General features: G+C 48.0%; 1 protein-coding gene across 1 annotated transcript; it reads right to left on the reverse strand.

Moving 5' to 3' along the window:
- Nucleotides 1–7,731: 7,731 nt before the first annotated feature.
- LOC106546769 (sodium/calcium exchanger 2) lies at nt 7,732–22,059 on the reverse strand (the record flags this gene model as incomplete). The annotated part of the gene is given in 6 exon segments (XM_087727534.1): nt 7,732–8,157; nt 9,545–9,820; nt 12,656–12,755; nt 15,766–15,890; nt 21,243–21,260; nt 21,956–22,059. Coding segments are annotated over 6 exon segments (1,000 nt in total), but the record flags the coding sequence as incomplete, so codon positions are not given.
- Between the last annotated feature and the right edge of the window lie 263 nt (nt 22,060–22,322).

Below are 22,322 nucleotides of genomic sequence, written 5' to 3' on the forward strand. Positions count from 1 at the left end.
AGTCCAGAATGCAGTCGCGCGAGCGATACTGAATGTACCAAGATACACCCACATTACACCTATCCTCCGCGAGCTACACTGGCTCCCTATCGGTCTCCAAGCGCGATTCAAGGTGCTGGTCATTGCCTTTAAAGCTCTACATGGCCCAGGACCCGGATATCTGCGAGACCGTCTTCTGCCGCATACCTCCCAAAGGCCGATAAGATCGCACAGGGTGGGCCTTCTCCAGGTGCCGTCAGCCAGACAATGTCGGCTGGGGGCTCCCCGGGGCGTGGGCCTTCTCTGTAGCTTCTCCAACCCTATGGAATGAGCTACCCCCAGAGATCCGGACCCTACCCACTCTCATGACCTTCCAAAAGGCTATTAAAACCTGGCTATTCCGGCAGGCCTGGGGCTGTTGACCTCTTGACCGAGGTCTAGCCCTGATTAGACTGGGTGCATGATGTGCTTTCTTTTAATCTGTTTTCCTCCGTTTGTTTTTAACTCTTCACTTTTTAAACTTTATTTTCTGGAGTCCTTCGGGATTGGGCAGCCTGTAAATTTTATTAAATCAATCAATCAATCAATGAATTCCATCACTTCAACTCCCAGCTTCCTGGCTGGACTTCAAGATGGGTGGACTTCAACTCCCAGAATCCCCCAGCTAGCTTGGAATTCTGGGAGTTGAAGTCCACCCACCTTAAAGTCCCCAAGTTTGAGAAATACTGGCTTAGTGTAGTAGGGAACATTGTTGGTGGCTTTCATAAAATTGTCAGCACTTGTGTAAACTCTCTTATTATGGAAATTTCACAGTATTTTTTTTTAACTTCCTTCGAAATATCAGCCCCGGGGGGGGTGGGGGAAAAGGCCAAAGGAACATCAAGGCAAAAAAACATGGTGCTGAAGTTTATTTTTCAGTTCCATTGAGTCCATCGGGGAAAAAATTGTCATCAGGCCTCATCCGAAAACTATATTTTAAACCATTTTGAAGGGTGCATAATGCTATATTCTGAAGTTCCCATCGCAAAACATCCGATGCATAGGAGCTAAAATACGTACACAGGGAGTCCTCGACTTATAACCATTCATTTAGCGACAAGTCAAAGTTACAACGGTATTGATTAAAAAAGCGACTTACAACTTGCCTTCCCTAGGGTCCCATGAGCAAACGATTCGGCCGCTTGGCAACTGGCATGGACTTACGACTGGTGCACTACCCTTGGATGACGTGATCGGCACTGGTGCCAGCTGGCGCGCAAGAAGAAAGTTAATGGAAGAAGCCGGATTTGCTGAACGGCCGTAGACATTAATTTAACAAGCGTGGCAAAAATAAATAAATAAAAAGGATAGTAAAATCGAACATGATTCACTTAACAACCCACGTCGCCTAACAATGGAAATTCTGGTCCTGGTTTATCGTAAGTCAAGGACTACCGGAAAATGGCAGAGGATTTTACCCACAGAGGCACTAATTGAAAAGGGGGAAAAAAAAGGAGAAATTTATCTTGGAACACCATCTCGTCTGTTCGGTTCTTCCTTCCAAAATTAATTGTAGTCATAAAGCTTTTCGGATTTGTTTTTGTTGTTTTTTTCTTCCCCTGGAGGAGATTCATGCAAGCTTTTAAAAGCAACATACTTGGTTTGTTTTTTTAAAAAAAAACTCTTTTAGTAGTTTGCAGAACAAAAGGCAAGAGAATGCAACGGTTTATGGCAATCTGTACACTCACCCACACACACACACACACACACACTGCACGCAGAAAACAATTTTGTTTTTGCTTTTAAATGGAAAACGTTAGAAAGAGCCAGAAAATTAGAAAAGAAAGAAAGAAAGAAAAAAAGAAAGAAAGAAAGAAGGAAGGAAGGAAGGAAGAAGGAAAGAAAGAAAGAAAGAAGGAAAGAAAGAAAAAAAGAAAGAAAGAAAGAAAGAAAGAAAGAAAGAGACAACTGTAAAAGGGTTTTTCTTCCTTCTTTTTCTTTTTCTTTTTGTCCCTGGGAATGCTAAACCAAAAACTCTACAAAGTTTCATCCAAAATAAGGTCTTTTCTGTCAAACGGAATAAGCTCTTTAAAATACTGCCTGGATCCCCATCCCTTTAACGGAAGAACAGAGTTGGAAGGGACCTTGGAGGTCTTCTAGTCCAACACACACACACCCCTTGCTCAGGCAGGAAACACCTATCCCAGTGATGGCAAACCTTTGTGGCACTGAGTATCCTAACTCTGCACGCATTTTCAGGCTGTTTTGGGGGCCATTTTCATGCTGGTTTTTTTGGCTGTTTCCAGGCCTGTTTCTGGCTCAAAAACACCCTAAAAACACCCCAAAATAACCTGAAAATGCCCGCCCCCAAATGATCTGATTTTTGGGCAGTTTTTTCGGCTGTTTTCAGGCCATTTCCTGGCACTCCGGCGCCCATGAAGAGCAGCTGGTTACGGCGTGCGTGCCGAGAGGACTCTGCGTGCCACGGGTTCCCCATCACGGACCTCCCCCATTTCAGACCACCGGTATTTCCCCCCCTTGCTGTTTCACGTTTCCGACGACCTTCCCTCTACCCTCAGCTTCCTCGCCGCTCTAGAATATCGTTCCCAGAATTTGCGTCGAGAAGAAAAAAGTGGGTGGGAGTTTGGGAAGATGAAAATAAATATTGTCCCCCAGATTCTTTAAAAAAAAACCCCACCAAAACCCACGTTGTTTGGAAAGTGGTTGGAAAATGAAAAGGAGAGAGAAAGTCTGGTCAGTTGGAGACAAGCCAACCTGCCGATGGTCAAGAGAGTTTAGTGAAGTATATTTTAAACTGTTTTTGTTAAAGATTTATACCTTGTATTGGTTCTAGGAAGTCGGGGGGGGGGGAAGGTTGGGGGGGTTGGGGGGGAGGGAGTGGAGTTTACGAAGTTGGAGGAGCGGTGTTGGATTTTAAGGTATTATGATTGTACATGTATACTGCTATTTTTTTTCTTTTTTATGTATATTGAAATGGAATTATAAATACCATCAACACAAAAGGGAGTCTGCTCAGAAGCTGAAATACACCAAGTGAATTAGAGAGGAAGAGTGGGAAGCAGAGGAGAGAAGAAAGATAGGAAGAGAGGGACAGGAGAGAGGGTGAAGGGGGAAGATGAGGTGTACAAGGAGGAGTGGTAAGGAGAGAGAAGAAGAAGGAGAAAGGAAGGAGAAGTAGAGTAGAAAATGATGGTAGGAGTGGCTTGCTGGCCATGTGTTCTCTCTCTCTCTCTCTCTCTCTCTCTCCTTCCTTTTGTTTTTCTGTCCCTTTTTCCTTTTTTTCTTTCATCTCTCTCTCACTTTTCTTTCTTTCTTTTTTATTTATTTCTTTCTTCCTTTCTTTCTCTTTCTCTTTCTCTGTGTGAATCAGTCAGTCAGTCTGTCTGTGTTTGTGTTTGTGTGTGTCTGTGTGTCAGTGGTGGGTTTCAAAAAATTTTGGAACCTCTTCTGTAGGTGTGGCCTGCTTTCCGGGTCCCACTGGTGGAACCTCTTCTAACCGGTCCGGTAGATTTGACGAACCGGTTCTACCGAACTGGTGCGAACCGATAGGAACCCACCTCTGACCCAAACCCAGTAAACTCCCTTTGTGCTATTATGGTACAAGATCTGATGCGTTTGGGTGTGCGCCCAGGGTCCGCGACACGGGTACAAGAGAGAAAGGCCTTCCTTCCGAAAATTTTGGACAACGAGGCTTTTGTTACTCGCCCCTAGTAAAGGATCCTCCCGCTGGACAATTCGCTTGAAGCAAGTGCTTAAGTAGCGTTTCTCTAACTCAGCCACTTCAAAGTGTGTGGAACTTCAACCCGAGGTGGAATTCAGCCAGTTCACTCCAGTTCGGGCGAATCGGTAGAAGGGGCAGCTGCAGGAGACCCCACCCACCCACCCGGATGTAAGGTGCGAGCATGCGCAGAAGCCGGTGTTTCGTGCGCAGATGTGACACATGTGCTCACATTTGCAAACCGGTACGGACGTTAAGTGAATCCCACCATTGACTTCAACTCTTAGAATTCTGGGAACTGAAGCGCACATATCTTGAAGCTGGTGAGGTTTAGTTCTGGATATCCCTCCTCTTTGGCTGCCTCCTCTTCCTCTATCTCAGTGTTTCTCAACCTTGGCCGACTTGAAGTCCTGTGGACTTCAACTCCCAGAATCCCCCAGCCAGCACAGCTGTGCTGGCTGGGGATTCTGGGAGTTGAAGTCCACAGGACTTCAAGTCGCCAAGGTTGAGAAACACTGCTCTATCTCCCTTCTAACTGTTTCAGTGTTCATCATCAGAAGAACGGCACCTGTCACCCTAGAAAAATATTATTACAAACGGAAAAATAAATTCCCTCTTGTTTTCCCCCCACGAGAAGGGGGGCGGGGAAACCATCCACATGTGCTCATAATCTAAAGCAGGGCTGGCTGGGGAATTCTGGGAGTTGAAGTTCAGACAACTTCAAACTGCCAAAGTTGAGCAACAATGGCCTTGAGTTCCTTGGTCTCGGACCCTACCAAACCCTGAGTGGTGTCATCAGAAATCTACTCTTGGGCCATCCATCCTAGAAGACGTGAATAGACCTCTGGCTCAGAAGATCTGCGTCCCCCGTCCCCCCCCAAAAAAATGCCTCTGTTCTCTTTAATCTGCAGAAGTCAACAAATGCAAAATTGGGGTCTGTGAAGGATCTGCACCGAGTCTTCTAGGAAAGCAAAGCCATGGATGAGTTGCAGAAAATGTAGGCGCGTTAGCTTGGCTTGCTATCAAGTTCAGGACCTTAAGAGAACTCTCCATGGTCCTGAACAAAGCTTCATGTTTCTTCCCACCCCATCTAACCTCTGCGTAGAAAAGATGGGGGTGATATAGGGGTGAAATTCAGCCGGTTCTGACAGGTTCTGGAGAACCAGTAGCGGATATTTTGAGTAGTTCGGAGAACCAGCAAATACCACCTCTGGCTGGCCCCAGAGTGGAGAAGGAATGGAGATTTTATAGTATCCTTCCCCTGGAGTGGGCAGGAAATAGGGATTTTGCTGTATCCTTCCCCTGGAGTGGGGAGGGAATGGAGATTTTGCTGTATCCTTCCCCTGGAGCGGGGAGGGAATGGAGATTTTGCTGTATCCTTCCCCTGGAGTGGGGAGGGAATGGAGATTTTGCAGTATCCTTCCCCTGGAGTGGGGAGGGAATGGAGATTTTGCAGTATCCTTCCCCTGGAGTGGGGAGGGAATGGAGATTTTGCAGTATCCTTCCCCTGGAGTGGGGAGGAAATGGAGATTTTGCTGTATCCTTCCCCTGGAGTGGGGAGGGAATGGAGATTTTGCTGTATCCTTCCCCCGGAGTGGGGAGGGAATGGAGATTTTGCAGTATCCTTCCCCTGGAGTGGGGAGGGAATGGGGATTTTGCAGTATCCTTTCCCTGCCATGCCCACCAAGTCACGCCCACAGAACTGGTAGTAGAAAAAAATTGAAATTCACCACTGGGGTGACACCTTCTACTCCAAGCCCAACCTCACAAAGCAAGCTTTTAAGGCGACCGGAACGTCTTACAATACAATACAATAGCAGCGTTGGAAGGGACCTTGGAGGTCTTCTAGTCCAACCCCTTGCCCAGGCAGGAAACCCTACACCATTTCAGACAGATGGCTATCCAACATCTTCTCCTCCCATCCTCAGAACATCTCTCAAGGCTTGACTTTCAAGTTCTTCCATCTCTCCTATTGCCATGCTAGCACGACAGGGGGATGGCCCTATCTCTAAAAATCAGCAGCTGACTAAATCAGGGGTGTCTCAACTTGGGAACTTTAAGACTGGTGGGAAAATGTTTTGAGGGGGGGGGGAAACATAGAAAAATATAGATTATTTTTCTCATGCAAACGATGGATGTGGTGTGGATTCAAGGCAAGATTGTTTTTTTATTTTTAACTCTGCAAAAGGACGCGTTGTCGATAAAAAAGAGTGTTTCTACGGGGTGCATTTAGTGCATTTCTTTCGTTCACTCCTCTAATTTTGCATTGTCAAGAATCTTTTTCTTTCTTGCTTTTTTTTTCTTTTTCTTTCTTGCTTTTTTTTTTTAATATACCCTTGGTGTGCAAAACGACATGCCAGTTTTAAAACAAAACATCGTCCTGGTTTAAGGGAGGAGGGGAGAAAAAGGAATTTCGGATCGTTAAAAACAATGGTAAAACGGGGGAAACTTGAAGAGCCGAGGTGGCGCAGTGGTTAGAGTGCTGTACTGCAGCCACTTCAGCTGACTGTTATCTGCAGTTCAGCGGTTCTAATCTCACCGGCTCAAAGGTTGACTCAGCCTTCCATCCTTCCGAGGTGGGTGAAATGAGGACCCAGACTGTGGGGGCGATATGCTGACTCTGTAAACCGCTTAGAGAGGGCTGAAAGCCCTATGAAGCGGTATATAAGTCTAACTGCTATTAAACTATAAGGAAATCCATAGCAAAGTTACATCATTTGATTTCAAGTAAAAAAAAGAAAAGAAAAGACTACTTGTAATAATAATAATAATAATAATAATAATAATAATAATAATAATAATTTTAAAAAAGGAACACATTTCACGAGTACAAAAAGAAAAAGGAAGGCGTGTTTGCTGTTTAGTTCAGGTGTTTCAAAATGCTGCTGTAGGCCTTATGGGGGATCTGGGGAGATGACTGGCTGGGGAATTCTGGGAGTTGAAGTCCACAAGTCTTAAAGTTTCCCACGTTGGGACAGCTCTGACCTAAATGTTCACCCAGATGCCACATTTGCCCCAAGGCAAAATCTTGACCCCGGAAAAAGAAATCTATGAACACTGGACCCCACCGGCTGCAGAGGTGAACAGATGTTGCTCCAGATGGCACGCCTGAAATTCTGGCTCCATTCCGGTGCATTCACGCCCCCCTGGGCAGAAATCCAGCCCGATTCCTTCCTCTTCTAGCATTCCTAATGCAGAGAAATCCCTGCGTAGATCTTACTAAGCCTCGCTTTACACTGATTCAGACAACAATGGGATCACAACCCCCAAACCCCCCCACCCCTTGCACCAGGCCACGAGGGAGTGAGAACCTGAGCAAAGATTCACCCATCCCAGCTGCCACCTTGGTCAAACCTGCCCTCCTCCAGCTGTGGCTCCTAGGGAGAAAGGAAGGCGTCATTCAAGGAGGTGGGCATAAATAGAGGAGCAGAAGAAAGCATCCCGCCTTACATGAGGGACTGAGGGGAGTGTGCGATCTTCCCAGGAATATGGGGACCAAGAAGGACCATGGCTTCTTGAATCCCTTTGTCCAACAAAGTAGAAGACTGGAAACCAGTAACTTCCACTGAAGTGTGTAGAACTGCCCCAGCTGTTTCCCAGGACTCATAAACGCAGCAGGAACCCTCCACTGAAGCTCTGAGGAGGAACACAACGGGGTTCCTTGGGAGGGCCCAAGGATCGCGTAGCAATTGGGGCAGGGGGTTTAACACAATCCTCTGGGTTCGCACGCCTAGCCTCGGTGCTTAGGAGACCCCCCCCACCCACAACATTGGAACGGACCAGGGTCCCTTTGCCAGAGGCCAGCAAGAAGGGAGAAGAAGTCTCTCCGTTGGACAACAAGAGTTGGCCAACCATCAGAAGATGCCTGAAAAACGTAGTCGGTGAAAAAAAGAATGGGCAGGTAGAAGAGAGGGAAGGACGTCTTCCGTCTCGATCCGTCTCCCATCGTAGACGGCGGAAGGGTCTTTGCCTTCAGAAGAAGCTTGAAACCGTGGAGACGGGGCCCCCGGGGGCCCCCGTGGAAGCTGCCCCGTTGTGTCCACTCTCTCGCACCGTCTCCTTCCGGGGTAGGGGGGACCCCCTTCAGAAGCCCTTGATGTGGCAGTAGGCCTCCAGGCCGGCAAAGAGGATGTAGATGAGCCACAGGCCCACGAAGAGGCAGGTGGTCAGGATTTTGGCGGTTTGGGGTCCCCCCAGCTCTCCCCCTATGTGCGGCCGCCGGCGGTACATGAGGACGCTGATGCAGACGAAGGCAAAGATGGTGAAGAGGGTGACGGAGAAAGCCAGCGTGCCCGTCTGCACCTCGAAGTTCTTGCCTTGGAAAGCCCAGTAGATGGCCGCCACCGACCAGGCCACCCCCAAGCCCAGGAAGACGTTGACCGCGTTGCTGCCCGTCACGTTGCCGATCGACGCATCCGCGCACTGGTCCTGCAGGGCGGCCACTTTGCTGGCGAAGGTATCTGCGGAAAGAGGAGAGCGTTGAGCGTGTACGACAGGGGGTGTCCGACTTAAGGCCCGCGGGCCGGATCTGGCCCTCGCAGCCCCTCCTGGTCTACCCAATGGGGATCTCAGGCCTGGAAGCCATCTTTGCATTGGCCCTTGAGGGCTGTCACATTTCTTGCTGTGGGAAAATAGGAGGAGGGATTATATGCAGTGGGGGAGATATGTAGCCTAAATCTGTGATAAGAGCCGAGGTGGCGCAGTGGTTAAATGCAGCACTGCAGGCTACTTCAGCTGACTGCAGTTCTGCAGTTCGGCGGTTCAATTCTCACCGGCTCAGGGTTGACTCAGCCTTCCATCCTTCCGAGGTGGGTGAAATGAGGACCCGGATTGTTGTTGGGGGCAATATGCTGACTCTGTAAACCGCTTAGAGAGGGCTGAAAGCCCTATGAAGCGGTATATAAGTCTAACTGCTATTGCTATTGCTGTGATGGTGAACCTAGGACACGCGTGCCAGATGTGACACGCAGAACCCTCTCTGTGGGCACGCATGCCCTTGCCAGCTGCTCTTTCGGTTTTCGGCATGCCTGGTTTCCAGCTGGCCTTTGGGGGCACCGGAACACCAGGAAACAGCCTGAAAACAGCCCGAAAAATGGCCAAAAATGCCCCCAAAACAGGCTGGTTTTAGAGCTGTTTTAAGACTCTCTTCAGGCCTGAAAACGGCCAAAAAAATGATCCTCGTAAGTGTAAGTCACTAAACGGATGATTGCAAGTTGCTCAGTTGTTAACTGACTGGAGTTTGATTTTTCCGCCTGATTTTCCAGCAGAAAATACAAAAAAACAAACCAACCCCCAAAATAATCCATCCCACTGATTGGAAACACTGAATTCATTTCTTCATTCCTCCCAGTTCGGTTAAGGACCATGGGATTCATTTTACGACCTTCCTAAAACAGTTGTAAAATCGACACAGGGTGCCTCGGCTGATAACCGTAATGCCTTACGACCAGTGGTGGGTTCCTAAACCAGTTTACTACCCGTTGGCTGAGAGAGGGCATTCTGTGCCCGCATAAAAATTTGGCCTGCTTGCGGCTGGCTTCGCTTGCGCCTCTGTGTGCCGTGCATTACTGCACATGCGCAGTTTACTAAAAACTGTTCTGCACATGTGCAGAAACAGGCCGGCAACTGGAGGAGAAGAGACCAGTTTGGGGGTGTCGCAGGCCTGGGTCACTGCTGGTTCCGGCAATCCGGGCCGCCCAACCACTAACCAGGCCGAATTGGTAGCAACCCACCACTGCATACGACCAAACTTCAGGGCTCCGGGACGGTCGTAAATCAAGGACCACCCCCAGAAGTGGCTGAGTGGTCTATGGGCCTTGTGACGAATAGGACCGGTAGGTAGCGCACCTGGGATGGAGGTGCCCAAGGCCACGAAGACGACCGCGTTGACGGAGTCCTTCAGCCCCACGGTGCAGCCGAAGTGGGAGGCCAGGTCGCCGATCAGGGCGGTCAGCATGCCGATGACCAGAATGCTAACACTGAAGCAGGCCCAGCCGTTCCAGTACTCGGTGGGCGGCACGCAGGCGAAGAGAACCTTCCAGAAGACGGTCAGGAAGTGCATGACGTAGTCGAAGCAAGATGGCAGCCTCTCCTCCCTCCCGTCTTCATCCTCGTCCTCCACACCTGGGGAGAAGAAGGATACCTGAACCAGACGCTCGGTCGAGCAGGGGGGGCAGAAAAAGATGGGTCGGGAGTTGTGATCCGAAGATGGGCAGTGGTGTAAAACAGGTCCTTCCCATGAGGTCCTTGGTGGTCTCTGACTTTGAGGGGGGTGGGGTTCAGGAGGAGGAGGAGGAGGACAACGACAACAACAACAACTATGGGGGTCCTTGATGGTCTCTGAGCTTGATTGCTTTCTTGCAGACATTTCATTAACAAACTAGGTAACACCATCAGTGCTAGAAGGTGGGGAGGAGGAGGAGGAAGAGGAGGAGGAGGAGGAAGACTATGGGGTTCCTGATGCTCTCTGAGCTTGGCGGTTTTCTTGCAGACATTTCATAACCTAACTAGGTAACATCATCAGTACTAGTAGGGAGTGGAGTTTGCTCTCATTTTGTATCTAGCAGCCCTGTCCGTGTTGGTGGGATTGTTCTTGATGGTTCCTTGATGATAGAATGAGAGGAAATCCCACTCCCTTTTAGCATTGATGATGTTACCTAGTTTGGTAATGAAATGTCTGCAAGAAAACGACCAAGCTCAGAGAGCACCAAGGTCCCTATAGTCTTCCTCCTCCTCCTCCTCCTCCCCCTCCTCCTCCTCTTCTTCTTCTTCCTCCTCCTCCTCCCCCTCTCCTCCTACTCCCCCTCCTCCTTCGCCCCTCCTCCTCCTCCTCTCCACCTCCTCCTCCCCTCCTCCTACCTCGTCCTCCTCCTCTTCTTCCTCCTCCTCCTCTCCCTCTCCTCCTCCCCCTCCTCCTCCTCCTCCCCCTCCTCCTTCTCCCCTCCTCCTCCTCCTCCTCTCCACCTCCTCCTCCCCTCCTCCTACCTCGTCCTCCTCCTCTTCTTCTTCTTCCTCCTCCTCTCCCTCTCCTCCTCCCCCTCCTCCTCCCCCTCCTCCTCCCCCTCCTCCTTCTCCCCTCCTCCTCCTCCTCTTCTCCACCTCCTCCTCCCCTCCTCCTACCTCATCCTCCTCCTCTTCTTCTTCTTCCTCCTCCTCCTCCCCCTCGCCTCCTCCTCCTCCTGTCCTCCTCCTCCTTCTCCCCTCTTCCTCCTCCTCCTCCTCCTCTCCTCCTCCTCCTCCTCCCCCCTCCTCCTCCTTCTCCCCTCCTCCTCCCCCCCCTCCTCCTCCTCCTCCATCATTGGTAGATAGAACATTCAGCAAAAGAAACCGGAAAGCAAAGTTGTGTTTTTCCTTGCCGCAAGTTGCAATGGCAACAACTGTTCCCAGGGGCCTTTTTGTTGCACCACAACTAGAGAAATTAAAAGCCAGGCCAAGGGATGGATGGCAAGAGCTGAGTACACGAATAGAGAATACAGGCAAAGCTTTTCACCAGAGCCAAAATATTGCCAAAAAGAAAACCCCAAACCATAGCAAAGAAGTTCCACATTTCTGCTATGTAGGATGTTGACCAATAGAGGGCGCCCTGGCCTTGCAAGAACACCAGCGCCAGACCCAATGGCAGGGTTTTGGTTTTTTTTTTGTATCATTATCCATTGAGGTGGGGGGGGGGAATAAGAGGAGAAATAAGGAAATCCCCCTCCCTAAAGGGGTTCAACTCCAGCCCCTATTATATCCTTCTATTAGTCTAGGAAAGATCAAAAGTCTGCAGAAATTTATGCTTGGAATATGGTCCAAGTTGCCAAGAAATTAAAAGGCATTTGCTCCTGGGGAGGAAAGCTATGGCAAATGTAGACAGCATCCTAAAAAGCAGAGACATCACCCTGCCAACAAAAGTGCGTATAGTCAAGGCTATGGTTTTCCCAGTTGCAATGGATGGCTGTGAAGGTTGGACCATAAGGAAGGCTGAGCGCCAAAGAATGGGGGCCTTTGAACTCTGGTGCTGGAGAAGACTCCTGCATTGAGTCCCTTGGACTGCAAGGCCATCCAACTGGTCAGTCCTAGAGATCATCTTTACTGCTCTTTAGAAGGCCAGATCCGGAAGAGGAAACTCAAAGACTTTGGCCACCTAAGGAGAAGGAAGGACTCCCTGGAGAAGAGCCTCATGCTGGGAAAGATGGAGGGCAGAAGAAGAAGAAGGGGACGGCAGAGAAAGAGGTGGCTGGATGGAGCCACTGAAGTGGTCAACATGAGCTTCAATGGACTCCAGAGGATGGTAGAGGACAGGAAGGCCTGGAGGAACATTGTCCATGGGATTGTGATGGGTCAGACATGACTTTGCAACTAACAACAACAACAATCAAAGAATGTGAAGAGAGAAAGAGAGAGAGAAGGAATAGTGGAGAAGAGGAGAAAAGAGAAAGGGAGGAGGAGGAGGAGGAGGAAGAAGAAGAAAGAAGAGGAAGTGGAAGAGGAAGAAGAACAAGAAGACGGAGAAGGAAGTGGCTGGATGGAGCCACCGAAGCAGTCGGCCTGAGCTTCAATGGACTCCAGAGGATGGTAGAGGACAGGAAGGTCTGGAGGAATGTGGTCCATGGGGTCGCGATGGGTCGGACACAACTTCGCAACTAACAACATGGACAGTAGTCGCTTATAAGCAAGCAGGCAAGCAGTTTTTTTAGGCCGTTCTCTCCGTTTTATTTACAATTCGGCTTGCAGAACGGTCAAGGTTTTCTCCTGATATCTCACCCATCTTCAACCTGTCAAGGTGGGACTCTCCTATGCCAGCATTTGTCTGCGAGCTTCCTGGCAGTTTCATTTCGTGGAGCAGATTTCCCTAAGGGGCCGTTTCCTCGATGCCTCCGAGCTAGCGCCAGTGGGGAGGGAGGGGCAGTGTGTGTGTGTGTGTGTGTGTGTGTGTGTGTGTGTAAGTGTAAGTGTGTGTGTGTAAGTGTCACTTACCTGGACTCACAGTGATGGCCTCCAGGAACTGCTCCCGCCAGGAGTGGGTGCCGATCACCAGCGCCAAATTGGTTTTCTTGATGAGTTTGTCCACCGTGTTCTATGGCAGAAAGAGAGGCGGTGAGGAGGCGGGGTGGAGCAGCAGCTCTCGGTACTTGGATCAACTCCAGGTAGGCAGACTGGAGGCGGGAGCAGCAGCGGAGAAGGGGCCTGTTGGGGCAACCCTGGGTAAGATCTGGACTGTAACCACAACCGGTTAGAGTTTGTGGCTTCCAAGTGTCCCATGAGGCCCCTAGAATGCTAGGGGTGTCAAACTCGATTTCATTGAGGGCTGCAGGAGGCCGTCGTGGCCGGAAACGGAGCTTGGGAGCCCTCCATGTGGCCCTCCCGAGCCCTGTTTTCACTGGCAGAGGGCTGCAGGAGGCCATCGTGGCCGGAAACGGAGCCCGGGAGCCCTCCGTGTGACCCTCCTGAGCCCTGTTTTCACTGGCAGAGGTCTGCAGGAGGCCGTTGTGGCTGGAAACGGAGCCCGGGAGCCCTCCGTGTGGCCCTCCCGAGCCCTGTTTTCATTGGCAGAGGTCTGCAGGAGGCCGTCATGGCTGGAAACGGAGCCCGGGAGCCCTGCGTGTGGCCCTCCCGAACCCTGTTTTCACTGGCAGAGGGCTGCAGGAGGCCGTCATGGCCGGAAACGGAGCCTGGGAGCCCTGCGTGTGGCCCTCCCGAGCCCTGTTTTCACTGGCAGAGGGCTGCAGGAGGCCGTCGTGGCCGGAAACGGAGCCCGGGAGCCCTGCGTGTGGCCCTCCCGAGCCCTGTTTTCACCGGCAGAGGGCTGCAGGAGGCCGTGGTGGCTGGAAACAGAGCCTGGGAACCCTCCGTGTGGCCCTCCCGACCCCTGTTTTCACTGGCAGAGGGCTGCAGAAGGCCGTTGCTTTGTGCACGCCAAACCAGCAATAATGCCAGTAGCAACCCACTCTTGATGGGGAGGGAACAGTGTTCCGTGCGCCTTCGGCATCTGGTCATGCCAGCCACATGACCACGGAGACGTCTTCGGACAGCGCTGGCTCTTCGGCTTTGAAACGGAGATGAGCACCGCCCCCTAGAGTCGGGAATGACTAGCACATATCTGCGAGGGGAACCTTTATCTTTAGTTTACTTTACTGTGGCAAGATTCTGTCTATAGGTGCGGGACTGTAAAGAAATCTACTTGGTAGGTTCACCGTGAGACTTTCTTAGTTTTGGGGAGCCAAAGTCACCTCTCTATTCAGCATCTGGCAAGCATCAGTGTAGGAGGGTGGCACGGGGAGATGTCACACCACTTCCCAGAAAAATACGCAGCCTCCCCATGTCATTCCCTGGAGGGATTCTTGAAAATCCCTGCAGGTTCTCTCTGTACATCTCCCCAGTACAGCAGCGCCCCCCAGGGGATTTCTCAGCCCCGGAGGAATCCAACTGAAGGTACCAACTGAGGCAGGGACAGCAGCTCTGCGCAACGTCCAGAGGGAGCCCCATTTTCAGTGAGCGGTCATAATAATGACAATAAGAATATTACGCTCTTCTTAAAGGAGCCGTGGGTGGCGTGCGATGAGCCAATCCGTCTGTCTCTCTGTATATCTATAATATCTGTCTGTCTGCCTGCCTGTCTGTCCGTCCGTCCGTCCATCCATCCATCATCTATGGTATCTATCTACTATCTATCCTCTATTTACCTATTCTTCTCTCTGTGTGTATCTATCTCTATCTCTATATCTTTCTGTCTGTTTGACTGTCTCTGTATGTATATCTATCTGTATCTCTGTATCTCTCTCTCCATCCTCTATTTATCTATCTATCCTTTTCTTTCTTTCTCTCTCTCTATTATATCTATCTATCTGTCTGTCTGTCTATCTACTATATCTATCTATCTATTTATCTATCTATCTACTGTATCTATCAATCTATCTATCTATCTATCATCTATCTATCTATCTATCCCTACCTACCTACCTACCTACCTACCATATCTAGCTATATCCATCTATCTAGCTATCTATCATCATCATCTATCTATCTATCCCTACCTACCTACCTACCTACCTACCTACCTACCATATCTAGCTCTATCTATCTATCTATCTATCTATCTATCTATCTATCTATCTATCTATCTATCTATCTATCTCTACCTACCAACCATATCATCTATATCTATCTATCTATCTATCTATCTATCTATCTATCTATCTATCTATCTATCTATCTATCTATCTATCTATCTATCTATCTATCTATTTATCTATCTATCTATCTATCTATCTATCTATCTATCTCTACCTACCAACCATATCATCTATATCTATCCATCTATCTATCTATCTATCTATCTATCTATCTATCTATCTATCTATCTATCTATCTATCTATCTCTACCTACCAACCATATCATCTATATCTATCCATCTATCTATCTATCTATCTATCTATCTATCTATCTATCTATCTATCTATCTATCTATCTATCTCTACCTACCAACCATATCATCTATATCTATCCATCTATCTATCTATCTATCTATCTATCTATCTATCTATCTATCTATCTCTACCTACCTACCTACCTACCTACCTACCTACCTACCATATCTAGCTCTATCTATCTGTCTGTCTGTCTGTCTGTCTATCTCTACCTACCAACCATATCTATCTATCTATCTATCTATCTATCTATCTATCCATCCATCCATCCATCCATCCATCCATCCATCCATCCATCCATCTATCTATCTATCTATCCATCCATCTAATCATCTAACCATCTAACTATCTATCTATATCTCATTTATCCATCATTCATATCTATCTATCGGTCTGTCTGTCTGTCCGTGCATCCATCCGTCTATCCATTCGCTCATTTATCCATCATCTGTCTATATCTATCATCTCTCTGATAACCATCTATTTTTATTATTTATTCTCCCTCCCTCTCTCCCCCATCCATCCATCCATCTATCGATCCCTGAGCTTAAGTTTAAACAGTCGTCCAAAACTGCCCAGGTAAAGTTTTCCTTTGGAGCCGAACTGAATTGCTCATCCGTCTCTCGCTTAAGGTGACGGGAAGCTGCCCTGTTCCTCACCTTGAAATCATAGGACTCTTCTATGATGACCTCCAGGCGGGAGTTCTCCCCCAGGATGGGCTTCCCCATCTCAGCGATCCGCCAGGCCTCCTCCTCCTCGGCCGAGAGTTTCTTGTCGCCGTCGGCTAAGTCAAAAAAGAAATAATATCATCCAACATCTGGATTGGACTAAATGGTTATTTTATTCCAACGTTCCTCTTTTTTTCATCACAACAAACCTGGATTTGTTAATATGGATTAATAATTAATAATGGGAAACTATTCTTGGAATTCTGGATGATTGGTGACATTATGGTCAATTGAAAATATGAACGACTATTATAAATTAATGGGAATTCTTTGTTTTAATCTTTGCTTTTTCTCCTTGGAGATAGGTGATGCTATAATACTTTAAAGACTTATTGTTATTTGATAGATAGTTATGAATTTAAGGAAATAAGGATGGTTACAAATGAAAGAATATTAATGGTCATTTGAACACATAATGCTCAATGACAGTGAAACATTCAGTTATGTTTTATGCAAAACCAGTGATGTTAATCCTAAACTTAAGAACTGATGCACAAAAACTTGTAACCAAACGACACGCTTGATGAAATGGAAGAAAGTTGTTCTTTTTTCTTCTCTTGCTTTGTTTTGTATGTGTTGTTTTGTTTAAAAAGAATTAATATATATATATATATATATATATATATATATATATATATATATATATATATATATATATATATATATATATATATATATATATATATATATATATATATATATATATATATATATATATATATAAAAAAAACCTGGGAAGTAGACCATGCCTGTGATCTGAGCATGCAAAAAACGTTAACAAAGGGGGGGGGGTTAAATTTGTGCAATTACAACATCTCTGAATCTAATATTGTAGCTTTGTTTCTTGGACTGACAAACACAAATACTATTCCGGGTAAAAAAGCGAAAATTAAGAAATAAATATAAATCCCACATTGTGTGCAAGATATACTGAACATTGGCATGCATACAGAGGCCCCCAACAACATGAAAATTATTTGCAGAGGCTTTGGGTGCAATATTTACATGGCTCTTCAGAAAATGCCCAGTTCTTCCACCTCCCCTGGAATTCAAGAGCTCCTCTTAGCTCTTTCCATCAAAAATACGTATTCTTCCATCTTCTCATCCAATTAAATTGTCTTCTAAATGCCTGATTTGGCACATCAGGGACTCCACCCAGAAGTGCCATCTGTCCCACTTCACTGGGATGCTATTCCTGGCCAGGCCATTCCCAAGTCAGGTTATGCTACCCCTTTGAAACACCCCAAAACGACACCAATGTGCTTTGAATTCTTCAGCGAGCCAGACGCCACCGAGAATGAGGGAAAATAATGTGCTTTTTGCTCTGAGCAACTGGGGACATTGAATAGATCCCGGGGAAGACAGAAGACCGGGCCCAAAAGGCATTCTTGCAAAGTGATTTACCGGAACAGATTTAACAGAGTGGGGAGGGGACCTTGGAGGTCTTCTAGTCCAGCCCCTTGCTCAAGCAGGAGACCAATGATGCCAAATCTTTTCGACACTGAGTGCCCAAACCAGAACACGTATGCATGTGTGTGCATGTGTGTGTGTGTGTGTGTGTGTGTGTGTGTGTGTGTGTGCGCGCACGCCGGAGTGCCGGAAACCCGAAGACTGGCCAGGGCACGCATCTCTGTTTTTTGGGGTCGTTTCAGGCTGTGTTAGGCCATTATTCAGGCCATTTGGGGTGCGCATTTACACAAAAATAGCATGCACAAAACGTTAACAAAAAGGGGGGAATTAAATTTGTGCAATTACAACACCTCTGAATCTAATATTGTAGTTTTGTTTCTTGGGCTGACAAATACAATTCCAGGTAAAAAAAAGCGAAAATTAATAAATAAATATAAACCCCACATTTTGTGCAAGATATCCTCAGCTGTTTTCAAGCTGTTTGTTGGCGTGAAAACAGCTTGAAAAACGACTTGAAAAACAGGCCCAAAGGCCCATAAACAGCCCTAAAATGGCCTGTTTTTTTAAACCAGAACATCTGCTGGGGACGGCACGTGTGCCCACACGCATGCCACAGGTTCGCCCTAAACCATTTTTAGACAAAAAGGCTGTCCAATTTCTTCTTAAAGACCTCCAGCGTTGGAGTGTTCAGAATTTCTGGTGGCAAGCTGTTCCACTGGTGAATTGTTCTCACTGTCTGGGAATTCCTCCTTTAGTTCCACGTTGCTCCCTCTCACCTTGGTTAATTTCCATCCGTGGCTTCTTCTTCTGCCTTCGGGTGCTTTGGAGAATAGCTTGAAGCCCACCCACCCACCAGCCGAGATGGTGCAGTGGTTAAATGCAGCACTGCAGGCTACTTCAGCTGACTGCAGTTCTGCAGTTCGGCTGTTCAAATCCCACCAGGCTCAGGGTTGACTCAGCCTTCCATCCTTCCGAGGTGGGTAAAATGAGGACCCGGATTGTTGTTGGGGGCGATATGCTGACTCTGTAAACCGCTTAGAGAGGGCTGAAAGCCCTATGAAGCGGTATATAAGTCTAACTGCTATTGCTATTGCTATTGCTATCCTCTCCTTTGTGGCAGACCCTGAAATATTAGAAGTTCAGCTCTCGTGCCACCCTTAAAATCTACGCTTTTTCTAGGCTTCGTTTTTTTTACGGAGGTGAATTCCATCCCCTGCCTGTCTCTCTGTGTCAAGAAAGGAGGATATTTGGAGCTCGGCCCCGCTGCCCTCTTGAGCTTGGTGGCTATCCTGCAGATGTTTCATTATCCAAACTAGGTGGCATCATTTATCCGGGATCAAAGACCCAACCAGCGAGGTTTGGAACATTTCGCACGAGCATTTCGGCTGGATCCTTGATTTCGCCGGGTTTTAATTTTGCCTTTGGGCAGCCGTGAAATCCCGTCCCTGTGTTCTCTCTCTGCCGCGCCCCTCCTGTAAACCCCCCCCCCCGGGTCTCTTGGCAGGTGCTGGAGAATTGTGTGTGGGGGGGGGGTCTTCTCTCAAACAAGAAGGGGCTTTTGAAGCAGGATGGGCTTGCTCTCTTGAAAGCACGGGCTTGTACATTCCTTGCGCAGTGCATAGTTTCTCACCCACACATTCCCTCTCCCCCAGAATGGAGCTAATGTACAAAATGCTCAGGCATAGCGCGCACACTCTCTCCTACGCACTTCCCTCCCGTGGCACCCCCCCCCCTTTCCCGCTCCCCATTGCAAAGGAGGCCTCCTCCTCTCTGGCACAGATGTGGAGAAGAAGGCAGCTGTCATGGATCTGGGATCCAGGCGCTGCCCGACAATGTGTTTCCCCCCCCCCCAGGCCTGTCAGGCGGTGGGGCAGGATGGGGGTCCCCCCCCCCCGCATTTGCCAGCAAGCAAGGCAGGGTGAAAGTTGCCAATGTTTCTTCTTCTTCTGGTTGACAGGTGCCATTTCCCGCACCTGGGTCAGGAGGTGCGAAGAAGACACACAGGCATGGGCTGATGTGTGTGCCTGCTCACCCCCACACGCACTGCCCCCCCCCCCCCCGGCGAAGGACTTATTTCACCCTTGGAAATTCGTTTCACATTTTGCACAGGTGTATTTGACCGAATGACGGTGGGGGGTTTCAAAAAATTTTGGAACCTACTCTGTGGGTGTGGCCTCCTTTGTGGGAGTGGCTTGCTGGCCATGTGTTTTTTTTTCTCTCTCTCTCTTTCCCTCTCTCTTTCCGTCCTTTTGTCTCTCTGTCCCTTTTTTCTTTTTTTTCTTTCATCTCTCTCTCTCTCGCTCTTTTTCTTTCTTTTTTTTCTTTCTTTCTTTATTCCTTCCTTCCTTTCTCTCTCTCTCTCTTTCCCTCTCTCTTTCCTTCCTTTTGTCTCTCTGTCCCTTTTTTCTTTTTTTCTTTCATCTCTCTCTCTCGCTCTTTTTCTTTCTTTTTTCTTTCTTTCTTTCTTTATTCCTTCCTTCCTTTCTCTCTCTCTCTCTCTTTCCCTCTCTCTTTCCTTCCTTTTGTCTCTCTGTCCCTTTTTTCTTTTTTTCTTTCATCTCTCTCTCTCGCTCTTTTTCTTTCTTTTTTCTTTCTTTCTTTATTCCTTCCTTCCTTTCTCTCTCTCTCTCTCTTTCCCTCTCTCTTTCCTTCCTTTTGTCTCTCTGTCCCTTTTTTCTTTTTTTCTTTCATCTCTCTCTCACACTCTTTTTCTTTCTTTTTTCTTTCTTTCTTTATTCCTTCCTTCCTTCCTTCCTTTCTCTCTCTCTCTCTCTCTCTCTGTGTGTGTCAGTCTGTCTGTCTGTCTTCTGTCTGTCTCTGTGTGTGTGTGTGTGTGAGTGTGAGTGTGTGTGTGTGTCAGTGGTGGGTTTCAAAATTTTTTGGAGCCTCTTCTGTAGATGTGGCCTGCTTTCCGGGTCCACTGGTGGAACCTCTTCTAACCGGTTCGGTAGATTTGACGAACCGGTTCTACCGAATAGGTGCGAACTGGTAGGAACCCACCTCTGCCGAATGACAAGGAGTGGGGAAAGGGGCCTTGGAGGTCTTCCAGTCCAACCCTCCATTGCCCAAGCAAGTGACCGTATCCCATTCTGGACAAAGGGCTGTCCACTCTCTTCTTTAAAAAAAAAATACTCCCAGCTTGACAATAAAGAATGTGTGAAATTCGGCTCGGCCTTCACTTTGGCTACTTAAGGGTCAATGGGATATATTTAGCAGTAGCCACAGACAAAAGAACCGAGGGGGCGCAGTGGGTAGAGTGCAGTACTGCAGCCACTTCAGCTGACTGCTAGTTGCAGTTCGGCGGTTCAAATCTCACCGGCTCAAGGTTGACTCAGCCTTCCATCCTTCCGAGGTGGGTGAAATGAGGACCCGGATTGTTGTCGGGGGCAATATGCTGACTCTGTAAACCGCTTAGAGAGGGCTGAAAGCCCTAGGAAGCGGTATATAAGTCTAACTGCTATTGCTACTTATATGCTGCTCGCTTTGTGGCGTTTATACGAATATTTAGAGCATTGCTCAGTTCTTTCCACAGTCACCCCCTCTGTAAAATGGGTGCAGTAACACACTCAAGCACATTACTTGGAGGCAAAAAGGGGGAGCGTATGGCCAGCGAGCAGAACGTCAATAATTTTAACAAACTGGACCCCCAAAAGCCACCTGGGCCTGGGCAGTACTGGTGGGTACCTGCGATGCATTCCGAGTAGGCACCCCCATTATTATCTTATGATTATTTTATTAAATTTATCCGCCGTCTAGCTTGCCATGGGGTTAGTCTAGAGTGGCTTTCGCAACAATAAAAAGAAGGAAACGAGCAGAAGAATAAAATAAACAAGGAAAGGGAGCACAACGAGGAAGACATATCTAGGATTACCGAAAAAGAAAGAAGGATGGACAGGCAGAGAACAGCGAAGGGAGGAGGGGGAGTCTGCGGTCAATCTAACTGTGGAAGGAAAACTGGCTGGACAAGGGGGGAAAAGGGGAAAGGGGAGGGGGCTTACCTTGATTGAGCAGGAGAGCTGCAAGCAGAGAAACAGAGGGAGAAGGAGAGATTTAGCATAAGCTAGCACCAAAACTTGAGACCCTAAATTGAGTGGGGACTCCCATCAAACGAACCCTTTGTAGGTAGTTCCTGACTTAATAAAGCATTTGTTTTAACGACTGTTTGAAGTCACAAAGGCAATGAGGCCTGTGATCGGTCCTTCCACTTACGACCGTCGGGTGGACTTCAGCTCCCAGAATTCCCCAGACAGCATGCTTTTAAAGGGGTGGACTTCAATTCCCAGAATTCCCCAGTCACATGTGTTGAGACAGGTGGACTTCAATTCCCAGAATTCCCTAGCCAGCATGCTTTTAAAGGGGTGGACTTCAACTCCCAGAATTCCCCAGTCACATGCGCTGAGACGGGTGGACTTCAATTCCCAGAATTCCCCAGCCAGCATGCTTTTAAAGGGGTGGACTTCAACTCCCAGAATTCCCCAGTCACATGTGTTGAGACGGGTGGACTTCAATTCCCAGAATTCCCCAGCCAGCATGCTTTAAAATGGGTGGACTTCAACTCCCAGAATTCCCCAACCAGCGTGCTTTAAGATGGATGGACTTCAACTCCCAGAATTCCCCAGCCAACATGCTTTAAGAAGGATGGACTTCAACTCCTAGAATTCCCCAGCCAGCATGCTTTAAGATGGGTGGAATTTCCTCTTCCGTCACTTACCGGAGATCCCTCTTTTCAACCAACGGGGTTGGCCCAGTTCAATGAAGAAACTGTCTTTTTTCTCGTATTCTTCCACGTCCACAATTTTCACATGCAGCGATTTTCTGCGCAGCGAAAAAGAGGGAAGAAACCAGGCGAAATGGATGAAAGTGGAAAGGACTTTCTCGGCCTAGAGAAGGTTCAAAGCGTCTGCAAGGCATCTGAAAGGCTGCCCCAGTAGATCCCTCCCTGCGTGGGTTGATTAATTGATCTAACTTTTATCCTGACTTTATTCATTGTTTCTGAAGAGCACAACCTACCTGCCTCCTTCTATTTTTCCCCCAACAACAACCCTGTGAGGCAGGTTGAATTGAGAAAGTGATCGACA

Source organism: Thamnophis sirtalis, unplaced genomic scaffold (assembly GCF_051295495.1).
Source record: "Thamnophis sirtalis isolate CommonGarterSnake01/CBP01778 unplaced genomic scaffold, rThaSir2_p1.2 scaffold_13, whole genome shotgun sequence".
Classification (NCBI taxonomy): domain Eukaryota; kingdom Metazoa; phylum Chordata; class Lepidosauria; order Squamata; family Natricidae; genus Thamnophis; species Thamnophis sirtalis.